The 20908-nt window shown below is 32.9% G+C and overlaps 1 protein-coding gene across 1 annotated transcript; it reads right to left on the reverse strand.

Moving 5' to 3' along the window:
• Positions 1 to 6927: 6927 nt before the first annotated feature.
• Positions 6928 to 12101, reverse strand: LOC134694015 (protein transport protein Sec61 subunit beta-like). Its single transcript, XM_063555016.1, has 4 exons — positions 11964 to 12101; positions 9732 to 9832; positions 8649 to 8756; positions 6928 to 7643 (listed from the first exon to the last, which is right to left on the reverse strand). Exons 1-4 carry the CDS (start codon positions 11964 to 11966, stop codon positions 7556 to 7558), a joined length of 300 nt encoding a protein of 99 aa, XP_063411086.1. The 5' UTR covers positions 11967 to 12101; the 3' UTR covers positions 6928 to 7555.
• Between the last annotated feature and the right edge of the window lie 8807 nt (positions 12102 to 20908).

Raw genomic sequence — 20908 nt, forward strand, 5'->3', positions numbered from 1 at the left:
AGACTAAATTATCAATCATCAATCAGTATATACATATCCAAAGTCCAATAGATTTAGTGTAAAGACGTCATAAACAGTCAGAGAAAAAACAAAAGCTGGCATGTTGGCAGTCAGAAGTTCAAAAAGTGTAAGGTAGCTTTTTTTAATCTTAGTTGTCCGAAAGCTATTGTATTTACGACCAGCTGTACAAACAATGCAGTCTATCGTGTTTACTGCTAGTTATCCGAAAAGTGTGAGCTAGTGTGTTTACTGCAGGTATAGTCTTGCTTGTTTACTCACCTCTGATCTTCCGGCTAGTACAAGCCAACATAGTCTTACAAGTATAAGCAATCGTGTTTATTGCTATAGTTATCTTACAGTTATAGACTAGAAGCATTTCAGCTTGATGTCCGCATGGTCCAGTAGGTGTAGGATACCCTATTTACTGCTAGTAGTAACTAAGCTACCACCATTGGACAAATTTAAGCTTTAGTGTTAACAACAAGTTATCCGGCATGTGTAAGTTTGTCATTCAACAGGAAATTTATTGGTATACGCAAGTTTTTTTTTTTACTGCCAGTAGTTTGACAGGTTTAATGTTGCATATTTTCACGATGCAATAGTTTGAAAGGTGTAAGCTTTACCGCTTATTGTGTGATTTCTTGTTATCAAATATATTTTGCTAGCATGTTTATAGTCAATAATATTCCAAAAGTGGAAGAAGCAAGCGTGTTTACTGCCAGTTGTCCGAAAAGTGGAAGCTTCAACATTGAGAATGTAATTAGGAATGAAACCGATCAAAGAGCAGATATCAGCAGAAGGCCACCAATGGGTCTAACATGTTTACAGCCAGAAGTCCAAAAAGTGTAAGCTAGCGTGTTAACAGCCAGCAGTGCAAAAAAGTTTAACCTAGCTTTGCTACTTGTTCGAAAAGTGTATGCTAATGTGTATACTGCCAGTTATCTGAAAAGTGTAAGCTAAAGCGTGTTTACTACCAGTTATCTGAAAATTGTAAGCTATCGTGTTTACTGCCAGTTATCTGAAAAGAGTAAGATAGCGTACTTACTGCCAGGTATCTGAAAATTGTAAGCTAACGCGTTTATTGCAGGTGTAGTCCTGCGGTTTTTAACTACCGATTCTCAGGCTGGTAGATGCTAGCGTAGTTTTAGAAGTGTAAGCAAGTGTGTGTTGTGCTAGTTTTCTGGTACCATTTCAGCTGCATGTACGTCCGGCAGGTGTAGAATACCAGATTTAAACAGTGTTATCAGTAAGTAAATGTAGCCCAACATGTGCCATTATTCCGTTTTACTGTGTACAGTTTTAATTTACTGCTGGTTATTTATCAATTTTATTTCGTTGTATATTTGTTTACTAGATGTTAAATATGGATTTCTTTTATCTCTTATCATATTTTAACTATTAACGGCACATATATCCAAAAACTAATAATTGAAAAGTGTCAACTAAATATGACAAGCTGCTTTAAATTTTCTTTTGTATCCTAACTTGGAGAGTAAATTACACTGATACATTTGTGAAAAGGACAATAACTAAAATATCGTTCTCAGAAAAAAATTCTAAACTGTTATCCCTATGAAAATGTCAAAATCTGAAACGAATGGATAATAACCGTCATATTTCTAGATCTGACTTAGAAGTTATTTCCTTATGAAGATGTTTAATAATGAAAATGGTGGATAAAACTTGGTTTTACAGCTAGCCGAACCTCTCACATGTATGACTGTCGCATAAGGATCTCGATGGAGTTTACACAATGGAAAATATTGAACCAAAGCCACATGAAAATTAATCTAAGAAAGAAAACAACAGAGAATAACGTAAGTTGCTGCTAAACACGAATGAATAAATAAAGACCAAATTAAAGAATTCACAAATCCGAATCCTTTTTTATGAAGTGGGAGAAAGACTAGTGCTAATTACCAATATAAGATTCAGCTTGTTTATAAGTTTTATTTAAGGTTGGCTTGAGACACATGTACAGACCACTTCTTCCCCAACATCATTTCACAAGTGAGAGGTTTAGCGGTATATAACCAGGTTTAATCCACCATTTTCTACATTTGAAAATGCCTGTTCCAAGTTAGGAATATGACAGTTCTTGTACTTTCGTTTTTGATGTGTTTTTTTTTCATTTAATGATGTCATGTGATTAGGGACTTTCCCATTTGATTTTCCTCTGAGTTCAGTATTTTTGTGATTTTTTTTTTCATTTAACAAAAGGCTTGAGAATGTTCACTTGTCATGTTATGGATTTTTTGGTCAGATTTTCGAAATACTCTGGTTTGAATGCCTTTTAAAAATTTGCCAATTGCCCCCATATTTCTTTTTATAAATCTTTTACATGTATAATTATAGCCATTTGTATAGGTCTTTTAATTCTTTTTTATTTTTAACTTATCAATGATAAAGCTATTTTTTTTCAACTTATCAATGATAAAGCTATAAAAAATCAAGAGAGAACATTTCTCGCCAAGATTAAAATGGCTAATATCTCTAATACAAGTACATTGACCTCTATTTTGTTTTTGTGTATTTGATTCCTTAATTAATCCCCCATCAATATATATATATACTAGTGTTATGGGAAGCTATTAATTTTGAAACTGAGTAGCAAACTTCCTTAACAAGAATGTCTGATAGTACTGTTCGGTTCTTCCTCAAAGTTATAAGTTTTTAGAAATACTGTCAATTCAGAAATCATTGCAATGTTGTTATCTATAATACTAAAATTACGAAGTCCAATTTGTCAGCCGTCATCACGTAAAAACGACGAATCACAGAATTCAACTTTATATATAACTAATATAGTACAAAGGTGTAGATTAAAAATTACACCACTCCAGGCCCTTTTGTTTTCCACGTAATTAAAATTGCCAATAATTAAGAAGTTCCGGGTCGAGTCCGATACCGATACCAATAGTATATTCACCTGTTACCTATTACCTTATCTGTACGTTCCGCATCTGACAGGCGCACCACCAAACGGTGTATTCAGGATTAATATGCTATATATACGGGTCATAATCACAAGGTTGACACTACTTAATTGTCAAATTGTTACCTATTGTAATATTTTAATCAGTAAGACTTTCTAAGATAACAATACGAATACTAAAAATCTGGACTAAAAATAGGGCGTATAGGTTTTCTATTTGTTAGTGGGCATGACGTAAAACTGCGAAACAAAGAATTTTACTTTATTTTTAACTAATATAGACAATGCTATTGACTCCATTCCAGGACATATTGTTTTCCAAATAATAAATATTACCAATAATTGATAAGTTCAAGTTCGACGGGTTCAAACAGAAAGATTTGAAAGCAGAGAAAACTGCCATGTATCTTATAATCGACATGACTTTATCAGGTTACAATACTAATACTAAAATAAGGCTTGCGCATAGTTATATACTTTAATTCAGTCACGGACCCGTGAGATCACGGGTGTGTTCTAGTTATAATGAAAAATGCGAGAGGGTTATAATCGCAATAATATAAACTCGCATTTAGAATTTTTTTTTATGAATAAAACAGAATATTTCTCAATATTCTAAGAAACAAAATCATAATTTAGTCTTAAATGACAAATTTGCAATAAAAATTCACGCAATAATTTCTGTAAATAACAATATTACACATGTGTGTCCTAAATGTTTGTAATTTGTTAAATGCTCAGAGGTTTTAAAGATGTAAGAAGATGTGGTATGATTGCCAATGAGCGACTCTCTCATCCAGGTCACAATTTGTAAAAGGAAACCATTATAGGTCAACACTAGAGGCTCTAAAGATCCTGTGTCGCTCACCTTGGTCTATGTGAATATTAAACAAAGATCACACATGGATTCATGACAAAATTGTGTTTTGGTGATTGTGATGTGTTTTTATATATATCTTACTTTACTAAATATTCTTGCCGCTTACAATTATCTCTATCTATAACAATAGTTTAAGTAGAAAATGTTAGTGAAAATCTACAAACTTTATGAAAATTGTTAAAAATTGACTATGAAGGGCAATAACTCCGTAGGGGGTCAATTGACCATTTTGGTAATGTTGACTTATTTTTAGGTCTTACTTTGCTGTTCATCATTGCTGTTTACAGTTTATCTCTATCTATAATAATATTCAAGATAATAACAAACAAAAGGCTCTCAAGAGCCTGAATCGCTCACCTTATTTTTTTTGGTTAAATCTCTCATCAATGATTATTTTGGCTTTTCAGTTTATTTAAATGTTCTTTGAATCATCCTATTTTCTTCAAAAGCAAAAAAAAACAAATTTTTTCTCCTATGTTCTATATTCGCCATAGGAGCTATGTTTTTTAACATACAAGGAAATAAAATATAAAATGTATACTAGATACACAGGCACTTGTCTCAAATTTTTTTCCCCTTATATACCTTAATATAACACAAGGTACTTAACTAAGTTTTTTGAAAAATGACACCCAGTCCCGAATTCCCGTGATTATTTTATTTCTCGGTTGTCAAACCTACTTAAACTTATAATGCCGTAAATCTAAATTGATTTATCTACACAATGGTATTTGACACGACTATCATTGATGTCGGGATCATTTGTAGCAGGCCTCAGACGTCGGTCAACGGGATGTTTTTTTGCATTCGTCTCAAACTTTGGCAACACCAAGCCCGCAGTTATTGAATTATTACAAAAACATATTAAAATAAAAACTGTCAGCTTCCCTCTGACTATGAATTATAATCTTTATTGTTAATTCTTTACAGATTATGTGAAACAAACCCACGTGTACACAACGACACTAATGTAGAGTTATAAATTGACCAAAATTTCCCACATTTATTTTTATCCAGACGATTGACTAATGAGAAACCAGTATAAAATTACATGTGGACTGGGTGTTGCCAAAGTTTGAGACGAATTCAAAAAAACATCCCGTTGACCGATTGCTGTGGCCTGCAAATAATGATCCCGACATCAATGATAGTCGTGTTATATACCATTGCGTAGATAAATCAATTTATATTTACGGCATATTAAGTTTAAGTAGGTTTGTCAACCGAGAAATCAAAAATAACGTGAATTCGGGTGTCATTTTTCAAAAAAATTAGTTAAGTATCTTGTGTTATATTAAGGTATATGGGGGGGAAAAATTGAGACAAGTGCCTGTGACTAGATACTCTGAAACTCATTTAGCCTAAGTTTGGCTGAAATTGATACAGCATTGCTGCAAGTTTTGTTAATCCAAAATCGATTTTAAAAATATCCTTTTTGGTCAATCAATTTTTTTCCAAATTAAATTAAGAGGGAGGGTGTAGGGGTCAGTGAAAAAACTATGTGAATTAAGTTTTTCATCCTTCATTGAACTTTTGATATCGTCCCTTACTTTGATGAATATTATTGCTGTTTACAGTTAATCTCTATCTATAATAATATATTCAAGATAATAACAAAAAACAGCAAAATTTCCTTAAAATTATCAATTCAGGAGCAGCAATCTAACAACGGAATGTCTGATTCATCTGAAAATTTAAGGGCAGATAGATATTGACCTGATAAACAATGTACTCCATGTCAGATTTGCTCTAAATGCTTCGATTTTTTTAGTTATAAGCCAAAAACTGTATTTTACCCCTATGTTCTATTTTTAGCCATGGCGGCCATCTTAGTTTGTTGGCTGGGTCACTGGACACATTTTTTAAACTAAATATCCCAATGATGATTGTGGCCAAGTTTGGTTAAATTTGGCCAAGTAGTTTCAGAGGAGAAGATTTTTGTAAAAGTTAACTCCGGACAATGACGGACGCCAAGTGATGAGAAAAGCTCACTTGGCCCTCTGGGCCAGCTGAGCTAAAAAGGTCTTTAACACGGAGCCTTGACTTACACGATCAACAAGCTGTAAAGGGTCACAAAATCAAAATTTCATGTCTTAAATCATTCAAAAGGGAAAACGCACCAGTTTGACCAGGAGACAAAACCGTAACTATTTTATATAACATCAATAAAAGGGTATATCAAGCCAAGAAGCCAGCATGTGTACTGGCAGGTAAACTTTAAAATCAATCCTGAAGAGATATTAATTGAAAATAATTTTTAGTTTATTCTTAGTATTTTGTTACATCACATCAGTCCTAGGTAAAGGGAAGTGGAGCAATTACTTAAAATTAATGTTTAACCCTACTGTTTTCTGTGTATGCCCATCTCAAATCAGGAGCCTGCTATCTACTATAAACAGCCCTACCCCAGTTTCACTATTTTGAAATTTTTCAAGTTTAGACCTTATAATGCACCAATACATTATCAATTTCACTAGTTGTTGATGTTTGTAGCCCAAACTGTAATAACTAACATTCACATCATTGGACTGTGTTTGATAGTTCATCTAACAGGCAATTGCAATCATACCACATCTCTAGATTATTATATGAAATATTTGATGCATTAACTTTATAGTTTGTAACATTCTACTTTCTTTAATTGTAATTTTGTTGTGGTGTTGCTGTCTCCTTAACGTTTACTACATAGCTCCATTCAATATTTAGTTATCAATACAAAACAAATATGTGTTCATAGTACATGGATGCCCCACTCACAATATCATTTTTCTGTGTTCAAAGGACCAACGAATTGCGGTTAAAACTCTAATTTGGCATTAAAATTAGAAAGAACATATCATAGGGAACATTAGAACAAAGTTTCAAGTTGATTGGACTTCAAGTTCATCAAAAACTACCTTGACCAAAAACTTGAAGTGATAGCGAGAAAGACGGACAGACGAGCAGACACACAGACCAGAAAACATAATGTTTACTATTGTAGGAGCGGCATAAAGACAGTATGCCCAATATAAAAGACCATGATAATCAAGCAGATATTCAGTACAAATCAGTTCATAAAAGCAAAATATACATGTTAAACTATAAAGTGCTGATAATTAAAATAATACAATCTGTTTTCTTCATTTTATTGTTTCTTTTTTCAGTCATATTGTACACATTTTATTAATGTCAAAATGTTTTTGACTAGGGAAATACACAACATAACTCATAAATAACAAAATGTGAAATCAGATCATCTCCCCTTAGAGTTTACTGATTTCAAAACTGTACATGCAAAGTTCTAGACCAAATGATAGAACAAATTTTCAAATTGTCAGAATTGTGATAAATGTAAAACTTGAAGCTGTATGTCATCTTTTTTTCCACTGCAGATTATTTTGTAAACAAAAACGGTGTTTCCTTTTAGGGCAGACACTAAAATGATTTCTTCAGCATGAGATGGTACGCAAGTTGATATTCTCAGGAGAAAAGTTATTTAAAGACTTGGGTCTTTAAATTACTTATTCATAAAAATAAAATTATGATATACAAGTAAAAAAAGTCATAAAACATACTTTTACAAATAATGATGTAAAATTAAGTACACCAAACAATCTATATTTACAATTTTATGGTCCACAGTATGCAGGTTGAAATAAGTTGAATAAAAATTATGTTCCTGCTTTTAAAAAATTATAATATTGCATTACTTTTCTTATATTTTTTTATATAATGATGTAACATGTGTTATGATTGGTCTATACTCGTGTGTATTTTCCCCATATATGTAACATGAAGACTGAAGCAATGAAGATCAAACTCATCACTAATACTGGCACTGGTCCTCTGAAAAGAAAAGCAAAAACATTAATAAAAGGGAGATAACTCAATATATTCCATTTACAATATATTTGTGATCCATGATTAATACCTTAAAACTTGTATACATGCATGCCACATTCATGACATTGTCATTGCACTCTTATTTTAAGTTAAATTGATTGATTGTTGATCCCCTGATATTTTAAGTTAAAAAGGCTTTGAACATTAAGAAATATAACTATATGCATGGTAAACTCTTGCAAAACAAAAATATAACTTTCTACTGATTGCCTATGTGTTTTTACATTTATATACATGTGCAAAATGTATTATCAGTTATCCTGATCTTATTTATAAATAAATATTGTTTTCTATATATATATCCACATCTATCTTTTACTATTTCCATAACATGCAGGTATACAAATGAAAATCCCATTAATAAAATTCTCTCTGCACAACTATATGGAATGGTTGAATATTTTTGTGATTAAAGTCACTTTCAACATTATTGTCTATTTAATCATGTTCATGGCAGCAAGTGTTTTTGGTGGAGCTAGTGGAGGGAGCCTTTGCAATGAATACTGATCCTAGTAAATTAAAGTAGAGTGGATTTAGCAAAACTTTTAGGAATTTTGGTCCTTAATGTACTTTATTTGGCCTTTATTTCCAGCGTCACTGATGAGTCTTTTGTAGACAAAATGCGTGTCTGCGTATATACAAAATTTAGTCCTGATATCTATGATTAGATTATTTACCCACCTGGTCAAGGTTCAATTTCACATACATGTACATGCAGCAGTGTTGACAGGCTAATTACTTAAATACCTCTTTTGAACTTTGGTGTATGGATAATTGTCTCATTTGCAATCATAACTGAATTTTAACTACCTTGACTGGCTTTACAGTCCTGGCACAGTCATACAATGTACATGTACCACATCTCCTTATTTTTATAGTGATACAGTGGTTAAACTACTAAGGTGCAACCCCTTTGACCTACATGTACATCCCCTACTATATACTTACACTTTGATTCCTGGTGAATCTTCAGTGTAGAATCTCCACATACCAGCACTACTGCTGCCACCTCCAGCTACAGATTTACGTGCATTACCTGAGGAACTTGTGGTCTTCCTATGGAAACAAAATTATCAGTTTAAATACACATGATACATGTACTTCTTTGGTCTACATCCCTTCAATATTCTTATATATCTGCCAACACTCGTATTAAAATGTGCGAAAACATGATTTCTATTAGCATATTCAACACTATCATGACTATTGTTCTATATGAAGCTTTCAGTAATTGTAAGCAGACTTAAGCTGTTCATGTATTATTGAGTAGTGACAAAATCCTTGACAGTTGTGGTTTTTTAAGTATTTTACCCAAAGTATTTTAGTAAATCTTTAGTATGACATGTTTGAGAAATTTGGTAATAAATGCTGGATGGGTGCAATGTAGGAAGGAAATTATTTTTTTAATATATGCAAATTAAAATAACTCTTAAGAAAGTACATGTATGTTGATTGTGGGTGGAGTCTCACCATATCCTCTAACATCATTTTATAACAAAAGTTTAAAAACAAGCTTTTACTCATAGATGACCACCGTACTATCATGACCATGACCTTTGATGGTTTACTTTTATAAATTGTGACTTAGATGGAGAACTGTATCATTGGCACTTGTACCACATCTTCCTTTATCAATATGATACCCCCTAACAGTCTTTCCTTTCATTTTTCAATGAAAAGCTGTTAACTTCTATTTCATTTGGTCTCTTGTGGAGACTTGACTCAATGACAATTGTATCACATCATATTTCCTAACATCATTTTATAATAAAAATTTAAAAAGAAGCTAATTTAATGTTATTCCCTCGTCATGATTGTTCTTTTTTGTCATATGAATCTGAATTCATGTACATGTATATGATATGCATGACAATTTCATTTCTTTTATACACTATTGGGATTCCCCTTGGCCATGTGGAGTCTGGACTCTCAAAAATGTATTTGTAGTGAGAACCTTGAAATACATGTAGTGTACATTGTTTTTGTACATGACCATGATGACATAGTGTCGTATGATAGCTAGCATTTTACCTCTGTCGTGTTGTAGATCCACCACCACCTGCTCTTGGTGATACTGTTTTTGATGAAGGACTACGTCCTGCTCCTACTGATGTTGAACTTGCTGGGGCTGGCTATAAATATATAAATAAATATTTTTTTATATCTTAGAGCAGCACCTACAATGTACAACATGTGTACATGAATGTAAATGTTGAAAGTTGTACCCACTGACAACTTTTGCCTTGTAATTTTTGAAAATTTTCTACATGTACAAAGTGTATGTTAATATATTAGTCAACAATCATGATGGAGCCAACAATCATGATGGAGGACACAATTTCTGGAAAATTGGACATTGTACCTGCTTGTTAATTATGTTTCTATTTGCCCAGCATTATTGAACACCATTAATGTTCCCTAGGCATAGCTCTTTATTCACTTTGACATGTTTCTTACATGTGTAAATTAAATCATCAAGAGTTCTTGTTTCTAACCCTAACCCAGCCTGTTTATGGTCGGGATCACAGACACTTGTGTGCCTTTTCCATTGTTTTGATATTTTTTTTTAATTTAATCATATTTTCGTCAATACAATTATCTGTTTTAGTTGACTTATTTGGCTTAGTAACCTCGTCATCTGCCTTTCTCTTCCCCCAATTAATTAAAGAAAACATTGAAATTTGACGACCTGCCCTTTTGTCAATGAACATGATGAATAGATAAATGAAAACTGAACACATTGATGCCCGATTTATATAAATCCGAGGCTTGTCTGTTGGCACCAGAAGCGAAAAAACAACGCATCTATTTTAGGTGGGCAAATATCCACTTTTTGATATAGGACGAGCTCTGACTTCCCAGGGCCCAAGATTGTCTTGCAAAACAGCTGTTGGACGTCAATAGTATTCTTGGACTGCTTTGGCCCTAGCGGTGGAACCAAAGCTGTAAGTCCATTGGAAGCAAGTTAACTCGTACCAAAGGAAACTCGTACCATGTTAACTCGTACCAAAAAAGTTAACTCGTACCACTGGAATGTCGTACCACTGCAAACTCGTACCATCAAAAATATATTAAAAATTACGAATATTTTATGTTATTTTTTTTGTAAACTTAATAAAATTAATGTTGAATTACTTGAATTTTATACTGGATTTTATAGACAAAAATACGAATGTTTTTCTAAAAAGCTTTATTTTTTAAGCTGATATTTCAAAGTAGTTATAATCCAGAAGAAAGAAAAAACATTGCTTTAACTGTACCTTAAGCATTTTAAGATGCTGTAATCCATGATCACAAATTGAATGATATGTTTACAATTGTTGAAAGCCATGTGCTTTTTGGCGGGAAAATTCGGGAACAGGAAACGGTTACATTTCATTGTAACTTGTTATTTATAAAAAGTAAAAATTTCAATTTCTTAATCATTTTGATTAAGTGGTAGAATTTACATGTATTCATGAAAAATTAATTTGGAATGATTAAAAGATCATTAAAAATTAAATTCAATAATAATCAGTAAAAGTTTTAAAAAGTCAAAGGAGACAACAAAGCAAATCTGCCAAATTATTTTCTATCCAATAGACAGGGAACATTAGCTGCAAATTGGTCATTGTACTTTCAAATTATATACATTTTACAGACTTGAGAGGTATTGAGTTAAAGTAAATTACATACATCATTAAACATCATTTAAATAAGTTGGTACGAGTTAGCAGTGGTACGAGTTTGCATTGGTACGAGTTTTTGTAAAGTGGTACGAGTTGACGTTGGTACGAGTTTACAATGGTACGGGATAACTATAATTCAGTCCATTAATATTTAAACAATTTCTACTGCTACATGTGAACATAGGCCCTTTAATTGGAATACAAATACCTTTATTCAGCACAATTACCAAATTATTATGGGGTAGAATTCTAGTCATTTCGTCACCTGATAAAATCGACAATATGCCGATTTGACTTGTACTCATCATATTTATGTATCTATACAAGATGCTGACTACTAGCCATTTTAAACTAATTAAGTTAAGTCTTCATCCCAAAAAATCTGTAACAATTTATTTTGTATGCACAGTTGTAAAATTATGGTCACCGGTACAGTAACTGCTGTCTAAATAAATCTTAGATTTGTCATTTCACGCTAAAATTTCGAAGGTTATCATATGCGCACTGCATTTCTATGATTAGAATGAAATTAGCTTCTTTGTTATTGTTTAAAACTTGTATATTTTCTGTAATTTAAAGTTTTTGTCCAACTTACCATGTTGTTGACGTGTACAGTAAACGATAGAAAGTGTGTAATGTGACGTAGGCGGAAGTTACAATCAAACGATCCAGGTGTTTTAAATGTTTAATAGATATCTTAACATTCAGGTCCAAAAGGAAGCGTTTATCTGATACAGATAAAAGAGAACAAAACGCCCCTAGCATAAAACGCCACGTAAATTTACTCAAAGACGTGAAGGAGAAAAGTAAAATTAAATAACTTATAACCAGGGACGTATATATATATATTTATCTATTTAAAGTCCTTGTTATAACATAAAAATAGATAAAAAAACAAAAAAATAAAGATTCAAAATGTCATAATAAGATTAAATACAATACATAAAATATAATAAACAACGAAATAATAAAATGATAAAAAAAGTATCAATAAAAATAAAGTTTATAAGATAATTAACTTTTTAATTTAAAAGAATATAATTAATTACTATAAAATATCAATATATAAGAATAAAAAAAAAACCATTCCGACTTTCAGTAGTTGATTTATGATCTTGTATTTCATAATATAATGTGTTTCGTTATTTAAAGAATGTTGTGCTTATGACATTAGTTAATGCAAATCCTAAGAGGGAGAAAGAGGTATGGCCAATTTATCGATGATTTTTTTTCACAGAAGGGCCAATTTCAAAAAGTGCCAAAAGAATAGAATTTACTATAAAAACAAAAAATAAAAATGCTTTTTGATCAATATCTCGATTTACATATATTATTACATGTGTGATCAAAAGTTAATTTGACCCTTAAAAAGGATGAAAGTCCAATATGCGGATTTTCTGGTGTTTTTTGGTGAGAAAAACATGGAATCCCCTAAGAAGGACATTTCAAACCAAAAAAAAGTTATACTTTTTATGACTGTTGTTATTCATACAACTTGTTCACTCAAAAATGAAATTGGTTTAGAGTGTCCTTATTACATTAAAAACAACTTTTTAAAGAAAAAATTGTAACATCGATAAATTGTACCGATATAGATTCTTAATAAGAGTGATATGTATAAGTATCGCCGTAGCTCTATTAGTAGAGCACAGAACTGCAAATAAATGATGGTTTTAAAGAAAGGGTTCGAATCTCGATCAGAAAATATGCATTTTTTGTATTGTTATATATTGAATTTTAATGTTTCTATCATATTTTTTCGGATGTTTGCTTAATTCATAGAGTCATTCTGGTTCATTTTGACTATATAGTTTACTAGTTTATCATTTTACATGTATCAAAGAAAGAAAAATGTATTGCTTATTGTGTGCATTCGTAGACTATCCATACTCTTGACTTACTTTCTATTAATGTGGTTACATTTACACGGGTGTCATTCGGTTTATCGAGAGAAATGAGCGTGAAAGAATATCTAACGGCGGTCAAGTACTGAGCGACGATCGTGAAAGTTCTGGTAACGGATCGTGAAAGACATTTAATCGAGAAGACATATGAAAGGTCAATACATATTCTAATTAAATTGATGACACAGACAAATTTACGACAAAATAAAACTGTCTGTCAAAATGGTTCAACATTATGATCAGTATGTCAGAATATCCAGTTTTAAAAGTACATAGTTATTACAAAACAACAAAAGGCAGATTGCTTCTCGACATTTCAATGACATAAAAAATGTAAACAAACATGATTTTTTCACAAATTCGACTAGAAAACCTACTCTAATACGAATAAGGGCATTTTATTTGAACTAATCAAATGGTTCTTATAGTTATTTTGTATAAACATAATATGAAACTTGGTAAATAAAGAACTATGTACACAAAAATGGATGTTTTGGATCGTGAAAGATCATGTACCGTATTTTTGAAGATCGTGAAAAGGATCGTGAAAGATCTGATGCTACGAAGACGTTCACATTTTTCTGAAATTATATCATAGTTTATATTTGTTATTGATATTGAGAAAAGCTATATAGTTCAACATCCTCAATAGGTTTAAGCTTTTCAAAGTATAAATAGTTCAAGAAAAAAAAAATGTAAAACAGTTGGATGATTGTAGGATGAAGCTTTATATTGTCATGTGAAGTACTCACTTGTCACGAGTTATAGGATATCCACATTTGGTATATTGGACCCTATATACTACATGTCCGACAGACAGGATTCATATACTTTTGACCTTATGTTTCGAATTAATTGGCCAGCATAACTTTTATATTTGTCAGTTTCTAAGGCACTGTAAGAATCGGAACACATTTATTTGGTCTACGGGAAATTTGTAGAGATCTGAATATCATGGTTCATCTGACCTTGCACTCTTTTTATTAACCATTGACAATCATAATTTTAAAAAAAAGTAGTATGATTGCCAAAGAGACAATTATTCACAAGAGACCAAAGTGACACAGACATTAACAACTATAGGTCACCGTACGGCCTTCAACAATGAGCAAAGCACATACCGCATAGTCAGCTATAACAGGCCCCATAGTGACAATGTAAAACAATTAAAACGAGAAAACTAACGGCCTTATTTGTATAAAATAAATGAACGAATACCAAATATGTAACACATAAACAAACAACAACCACTGAATTACAGGCTTCTGACTTTGGACAGACACATACATTAATAATTTTACGGGGTTAGACACGTTATTGGGATCACAACCCTCCCCCGAATCTGGGACAGTGGTATAACTGTACAACATAAGAACGAACTATAAAAATCAATTGAAAAGGCTTAATTCATCAGATGGACAAAAATACATTAAGCGCATTAAGCGCTTCTAGTAAAACTCTTGATATTATAGACGTTCCATAACATTAACTTTCATAAGTAAAGCAGACGAGACATTACAGCATTTGCTATTTGGTATTCTACAGTCTGTAGTATATAGTTAAATCAATCCACATCTGCGTTGTAAATACAGAACTTAAGAAAGTACTGTTGCACAAAATGTTGTTTATCGTTCAATCTCAAATTACTCATGAAAGATGCTGTTTTGCTGAGATTTTTTGTTTGATGGATATCATTTTGGTTTAAACGTTGCATATCCATATTATTGGCTATTAGTAAATAGTGTCAGTCTGCATGGATTGCACTTGACCGATTCTCAGAGCTGAATCTTTCAAACTTATCTAGAGATGTCTTAGTTGTTGTTTTTTAACTTTCGAGGTAAAGCGTTGAATAAAAAAAAGCTTTAATGTTCATCCTTATCAAAATAGTTACAGGCTTCAACCAGTTTCAGGTTTATCAAATGGTAAAAGAAATACTGATTTCTGATTACTAGTAATAAGTCTGGTCACGCATTATCTTTCACGATCAAAATAATGAGTTACCTGATCTTTCACGATCAAGTTTGATGGATATTCAACAAATTCAAGTTTTTCATATAAAAATTAATGCTTTTAAGAGGAGAACATACCTTAAATTTACTGTACTATCAGATACACCAAAGATTACATTTCAAATATATCACGATGAACTCAAACATGACCATCATAGTAACTAAAAGCGTGTTATTTGTAATTAATTGCATATACATGCATTCCGCCTTTTGTGTTTTTTCATAAAGTACTGCATATGTTCTCTTTCTTATTTCACAGTTATGTTGGGGAAGTTAAACCATTTTGACAGACATATTTTTTAATTCGGATTTGTTCCGCGTTTTGAAAATTAAGCAATATTTTTAAAGATTCTGACCTAGAATTCCCATTAAATGTCTTTCACGATCCGTTACCAGAGATTTCACGATCGTCGCTCAATACTTGACCGCCGTTAGATATTCTTTCACGCTCATTTCTCTCGATAAACCGAATGACACCCGTGATTTATTACATATATCGAAGGACCAACTGCCGTCAAACTGAACCAATAACACGAGAATTAATTCTATAGCAATGAAACCTACATGTTGCGGGGGTTATATACACATAACTTAAAATAAGGCCATTGTATACAAGTTTCAAAACAACACAAACTATTTTTCGAAACCTTTTTTGAACATGGTATCATATGTAACAAATGCAGTCAACAACAACTTTGTCGCCAATTCACAAACTGTTTAGATACTAGTTCTGAAATGTTTACCACCGTCCCTACACCGGTACTTCAGTCATCAGAAAATAAAACAACACAACAGAACAATCAATTACACAACAAATCGTGATTGTAGGTAAAACATCAAGAAGCTGTTGCATCTGTATCACAACGAAGGTCCGATTTGTTAAAATGACAGAAAAGGCAATATAACATGTGTCAGTCAGTAACACAGGGTGATCTATGACTTACTGACGGTATTAAAGATGTTCTCGGGTTAAAATATAAACATGTAGTATCTTATCTTATAGACGATAAAACCTTAAAAGACCAGGAAAAGTACAGATATACATATATTTAGAATGAGACAATCAAGATTTGAATTTGTTCCGTGTTATTTGGCTCCTTGGCATGTTACGTGGTATGGCACCTTGCATAAAGGATGTTAATAATAAAATAAAATCAATATTAAAAAATCAATAGTCTTGGCCTTGTTTATGTAGGAATACCTGTTCAAGGTATGAAAATAGATGACGTGACGTATTATCATGTACTATAATTAACATCTATCAGGCTATTTAAACTGTTAAAGCATGATTTACCTATCTAATCGAATGAAACAAATCGCCGGCAAATTGGCCATGGCTCTTTGTATATTTTTTCAATTTTCCGAAATAAAACTTCCGAATTTACAGATACCGTACATGAATGTTGCATGATTTCTAAAATATTGAACTGCTGCATCATTAGTCTGTTTACTTGTGTTTTATCCTTGAGCAGTTAAATATCATTTGAAAATTAAGGGACTTACCTGGGGATAAAGGGGGTGATCATTTTGAAATCAAACATACAAAGATTTGTTGACCCCCCAAACATATTAAACTTGCCAAAGTTTAAACATGCGAACCACTAGCTTATATGTTATTTCGCGTAAATATTGCAAACATGATATTTTCTCAGCGGAATGAGTTCAAAGCCATATTTTGCCTTGAAATAGGACTCTTCCATGAAAGTGAAAAAGGTGGACAATCCAGTGCTTTGGGAAGTTTTCTCCGTAACTTTGTTTTCTAATTTCCTACGCTATTAAAGACAGCTTGATCCTTAGCAGCTCTGTACATAATGTACATTAAAAAGTAAACTTTCAACAGTAATTAACACACTTTATTTACTAAAAGATACTCTAAGTTGAACGCTGTCTTAACATAAGTTTTACGTTAGTCGTTTTTGAAACCTCTGTTGAGTTGGGATAGTTCAAAAGCCTAGGGATCTTTTAATACAAACAAAAAGAGTTGGGATAGTTCAAACGGGATCTTTTAATACAAACAAAAAGAGTTGGGATAGTTCAAAAAGGATCTTTTAATACAAACAAAAAGGTACATGAGTGGTGTTAAGTCATCTCATACCATTTATTGCTCTACACTATATTCTTTCATGATGCAGCATGATCCAATTTTTTGGACACATTTTTTAACAAATCGCTGTAAATTTTATATTAATTTATACTTAATTTCTCTCAAACTTGTAAGTTGATTATAACAAAACTTGGCCCAAATATTGTTAATGTAGTGCTCGTGGTGTGTGAAATATAACGACTGGATTATACAGGTTCTGAGGCACCTATGAATTTTAAATGGGAGAACAGTTTACAAAATGACAGGTTTCTACATGTATATCCCCAAAGTTGTGTGATATCTTACTTAATTGTACATGAATGGTGGTACAGAATAGAATATTTTTTATTTTCATTTGACTGTTGTAATGTTCTTTTTGGCATTTTTTCATATAAATCATTTCCGCGTACCGCACGTATAAATTATCGGGTTTTCTGCACATTGCTCATGTATCCATACAAGCCGGCGCTTCTCACTGTGTCGACTGGCTGATATTTTACAATATCTATACGAAAAAAATGATTACCTGTTTCGTCATTAACTGGTCTTTCCCCTCCCTTAAACAGTGTTTTGCTTGACGACAGCTAAACTGGTTCGCCATTCTATCTAAATCTCCGCATACTCCTAGAATCTCCGCAGCCTTTCTTAACAAGGCTAACTTTCGTGTGATACCACGGCCATCGCTATTTCAGGACATGACTCTCTTCAAACACGTATGCAATGAGTATGGTCTGTATGGACCTCATGTTTGATTGCTATCGATCAATTATTATTTATAATGATTTACGATATTTATTAGCCGTGATATATACATGTAACAATATGCCATAAACTGTTATCCAGAACACCAGTTTATCCATGCACCGTCGTTGCATAGTGACACTTGCTAGTAGGGATGTCAAAACCAGATACTGACTTAAAATGAGGGTACGTTGTGGTCTTCGAGATGCTTTGCGACACCAGTGTTAATACTCGACAAAACAAATGTGACATGAAATATAGTACTATTATATATGCGGTTTTTATTTTATTTCTGACTTATCAAATATACCATTCTATCATAGATTGAAAATAAACTGACAACGTCATGACTACAAAATAAAAGACAAACAGACAAATAGTACGAAAGACACACCATAGAAAACTACGGACTAAGCAATACGAACCCCATCAAAAACTGGGCTTGATCTCATGTGCTCCGGAAGGGTAAGCAGATCCTGCTCCACGTGTTGCTCATGTTATTACAAACCTGGTAAAAAGACTTATTCGGTAGTCACATTCTTGGTAAAAAGGGAAGTGGATTGTAGTTACGACGTTAGAAACATATCCGATACCATCTGTTAAACGGTTATTCAGTAACGGTCAACCAACTCGTAATGGCGTCCGTACAATTTACGTAACGACGATTTCAACTACAGCATCTGAAACTATTGGTTTAATACTTCCTTGTGAGCAGCAGCCCTCTGTCGAGGAAATCATGACATGTTTGAAAGAAATGACCAAAACATGTGCATGATGTGCGCGCTTAGCCGTTTGCATCGTTTTTTTTAGAAAGAAGGCACTCTATACATGTATATCTATTCCCAGTTATTTGATCACTATAGTTAAGATAACAAGACAATATCAAGAACATCTGTCATGGAATGTTATTGGAATGGTTCCCAACATGTTTTTTTGAAACCAGTGTATCTATAGGGTAAATTTTGTAACTTTTGAGTTTTATGGATTTTTACATAATATCGTATTTACTGATAGAAAATGCCATTATAAGACTTTGTGAGAAAATAATAGTAAGATTTAGAAATTGAAAGCATTTAGTGTGAAATTACATGTCACTTGGTATTAGGTTTGTTTGCTGGAATGATGTTTATTGGCACTCATACCACATCTTCCTATATATATTGAAATATAAGGTATTCGTCGAGGTCCGCTTTCAGAGGTATTTTTGGATGAACATTGAGTATGAATATAATGTATTTGTTTTCAGATCATGAGTGTTACTGACAAGCTGGTGTATGAATGAAGAAGAAGCAATCTGACATTGCACAATAGTCCATGTCAATGAGGAACAACCTTAAATGACAGTATTTTTCTGATTAGAATATGGTGAGTACAAAATGTACAACATGTTTAATGCGGGGTTCACACATTGCCGATTATTGCTCCCGTTTGAGATCAGACAGCAATACGACACGAAAAATGAAAAAGTCGGATTAGTATCCTCAATTATCTGGAATGTCCTATCATTGTCTGAACACAGTCGTTTTAGCTCGTAACAGATTCTTACGGGTCGGGAAGGGTCTGAATAGTTCGGCAAAGCACCCCGACAGTTAGGTGCGTTCCGTAACATTCGGGACAACTCAGCCGATTTTGTCTAGTCGGATTACAATCGTGGCTATGTCGTGACAGATTCTGCTGTATCGGATCGAATTCCGAACAATGTCTTGTGTATTCTAGCTGGAGGGTGTCTTGTGGAACGGGAATGATCTGGAGTAATTTTTCATAGTTGTGTTTCTGCCGATTGAGTCCAGATTGCATCCAGATCTTGTCGATTGCGAACCGTTTTTTGCCGAAACCGTTCCGAAACAGTCCCGTAATTAATACGAAATTAATCAATGATACCCACGTCAGAGTCCCGATAATTACAGAATACAATACGACTGAGACCAGACAAAGCCGTTTTCAATGCGATAGAGCGGACCGTGATAGGATAACGTTCCGTCAGTACCTGATCATCCCGAATATGCCGACAGTTTTCTAACGGATATCTTCCGTCAGCGTCGGTTCACTGTACTGTTCGGTAGAGTCGGGACGAAGTCGTGACATACTCGTTCGAATTTTACCTGGCGAAAAATACAAATCGGGTTAGAAGCGGATTCAGAACGGGATTATCGGGACTAATTCGCTTAGAAACGGTTGAATATCGTCGCTTCCTGAACACTATCTGATTGTTGTCGTGATCAAATCATTTTTTTTAAAATTTTAATTTAAGTTTGAATTTCCATCCACGATTCACAGGATCTTAATCAGACTTTTAATAAATTTTAATCGGGAATGATCCTGTCGAGGACGGTAGTAAAAATCGTGAATGTGTGAACCCAGCTTAAGTTATGATTTGATTTCAGAAAATATAACAATAAAAAAAAGAAAATAGTGTAATTATAGATATAACACTAAATTATAACTGAACCTAATAACGAGTAATTCTAAAAATGTGTCCTTTATTTTGAGATTTTTACTAGTGGCTTATTTCATTTATGTGTTTGAAGATCAGTGACGGATCAAGAAATTTTCATAAGTGGGGGCCCACTTGCCTCCTAAGAGGGGGCCGCTCCCGTCACACTCTAGTGATTCCCTATATAATCAACCAATTTTTCTCTCAAAAAAGGGGGGGTGCCTTGCCCCCTAGATCCGCCTCTGAAGATGTCTCAAAAATCTGTTTGACTTGGAAGATTAATTGTTGCAATATTTTTGTTTTGAACAACCTTAAATGACAGTATTTTTCTGATTAGAATATGGTGAGTACAAAATGTACAACATGTTT

The sequence above is a fragment of the Mytilus trossulus genome, chromosome 13, assembly GCF_036588685.1.
Source record: "Mytilus trossulus isolate FHL-02 chromosome 13, PNRI_Mtr1.1.1.hap1, whole genome shotgun sequence".
NCBI classification, from domain to species: domain Eukaryota; kingdom Metazoa; phylum Mollusca; class Bivalvia; order Mytilida; family Mytilidae; genus Mytilus; species Mytilus trossulus.